This window comes from Buceros rhinoceros, unplaced genomic scaffold, assembly GCF_000710305.1.
Source record: "Buceros rhinoceros silvestris isolate BGI_N320 unplaced genomic scaffold, ASM71030v1 scaffold15260, whole genome shotgun sequence".
In the NCBI taxonomy this organism is placed as follows: domain Eukaryota; kingdom Metazoa; phylum Chordata; class Aves; order Bucerotiformes; family Bucerotidae; genus Buceros; species Buceros rhinoceros.
In genome coordinates, this window is record NW_010390294.1 from 18,134 (window position 1) to 19,942 (window position 1,809).

The 1,809-nt window shown below is 58.9% G+C and overlaps 1 protein-coding gene across 1 annotated transcript in view; it reads left to right on the plus strand.

The window, feature by feature from the left end:
- LOC104494507 (protein kinase C beta type) overlaps positions 1-1,809 on the plus strand; it is a gene marked incomplete at its 5' end in the record, with an annotated part of 28,317 nt that overhangs the window by 14,073 nt on the left and 12,435 nt on the right. Inside the window, one exon of the mRNA XM_010137359.1 lies at positions 1,609-1,749. Within this exon, the coding sequence (XP_010135661.1) occupies positions 1,609-1,749 (141 nt within the window). The remainder of the gene's footprint in view (positions 1-1,608; positions 1,750-1,809) is intronic.

Below are 1,809 nucleotides of genomic sequence, written 5' to 3' on the forward strand. Positions count from 1 at the left end.
GTCGTGCGAGAAGCCCTCGCCCCATCGGTCCTTCAGCTGCCGCTGCCTTCGCAGCTGGCTGCCCGCGGACACGGTGCTGTTTGCTGGCAGGGTGTGAGCCGTGCGGTCTCGCCTCATGTTTGTGGTTGGGTTTTTTTCTTCTAGGGTTTTGGGGGGAGATTTTCATGCTTTTCCTGGCTGTCAGCTCCCTGTTGTAGCGTTATTTAAGGTCGGCTTCCCGGAGTCGGTTTGTGCAGTCCTGCATGGCAGGGCTGACTTGTGTCAAAATCCCCCTTGGAGCCGCGAGCTCTGCCTGGGCACGGGACCCGGTGGGGTCACCAGCTCCCCGTGGCACGGTCTTCTAGGGTTTTGGGGGGAGATTTTCATGCTTTTCCTGGCTGTCAGCTCCCTGTTGTAGCGTTATTTAAGGTCGGCTTCCCGGAGTCGGTTTGTGCAGTCCTGCATGGCAGGGCTGACTTGTGTCAAAATCCCCCTTGGAGCCGCGAGCTCTGCCTGGGCACGGGACCCGGTGGGGTCACCAGCTCCCCGTGGCACGGCCGGGTGCCTGGTGTGTTCAGTATTGTCGGGAGACGCTTGCTTATCAAAACCTTGGCGTTCGGGAGTGGGCCGGTCTCCACAGGAGGGTGGGGAGAGCTGCGAGTGCCCTGTCCCTCCCGGGAGGGCAATGAGGGTCTGGCAGACCCCAGCCCTGGGGCACAGCGTTGGTCTGGCTGCAGCCGCTGCGCAGCTCCGGGGTGGGTTTGCCTGCCCCGCTTTTAATAAAGCAGCCCTTTTGTTGCAGGTGTACAGCTTATGTTCCCTGTGCTTATCAGCCACTTACGCATCTCTGGAATCTCCACCCCATCTCGGAACACGGCTCCAACAATGCCCCCAGGATATTAATGTTTGTGCAGCCGCCCTTAATCCCTGCAGCCCATTACATGGTTCTTACTGAACCAGTGAAGAGGAGAAGTTTAGATGATAAACAACATTAATGGACTCTTTGTGGGGCTTTTTTCTCCAAATTGACTCTTTCATTAGAAATTGCCTGCACTGCCACAGCTCCAGAGAAGTGGGGGTTGTGCTTCCAGGGCCATTGAGAGTCTTGGAGGGCAGATCGTGCGTCTCAGATGGGCACCTTAACCAGGTCGTGGCCTTTAAAGGCAGTTCTGCAGAGGCTGAAAACTTTGATACCGAGCAAAGGGCGTCCTAAGTAGCTTTGTGTGCCTCCTGCTCCCTCACGGCAGCAGCCTGGTGAGGGGCAGCGGGTCGGGGAGCTCTACCAGCACCCTGACGATACTTCTTGGTGAATCAATATCATTCCCAGAGGAAAAGGGGATGTTCTTATCCCAACCAGTGCTCATGTACCTGCTTAGTCTGCTGTCCTAAGCCATCATCAGCCTTCCCTGTCCCTGGAGCTGCTCTAGCTTCTCCCTCTGTCCTCTACTTTGAGCACCAAAAGCGGGCGGAGGACGTGGGACCCCCCTGGGGACCAGGTGCTGATGCAGGATGTCCCGGGACAGCTGCTCAGCCAGGCATCCCAGCACCCCGGGGACCTCTCAAAGTGGGCATTTGGGGACGGGGTTGGCCGCTCTGCGAGTGACTGTTTCTTCTCCTCCTCTCCCGCAGCTGATGACCAAGCACCCTGCCAAGCGACTGGGCTGTGGCCCCGAAGGGGAGCGGGACATCAAGGAGCACGCGTTCTTCCGCTACATCGACTGGGACAAGCTGGAGCGCAAGGAGATCCAGCCGCCCTTCAAGCCAAAGGCTGTAAGTGTGGCTGCCCCGCGCCTCCCCGCCCTCCCCCCCGCCGGCTCTCTCCCCCACGGT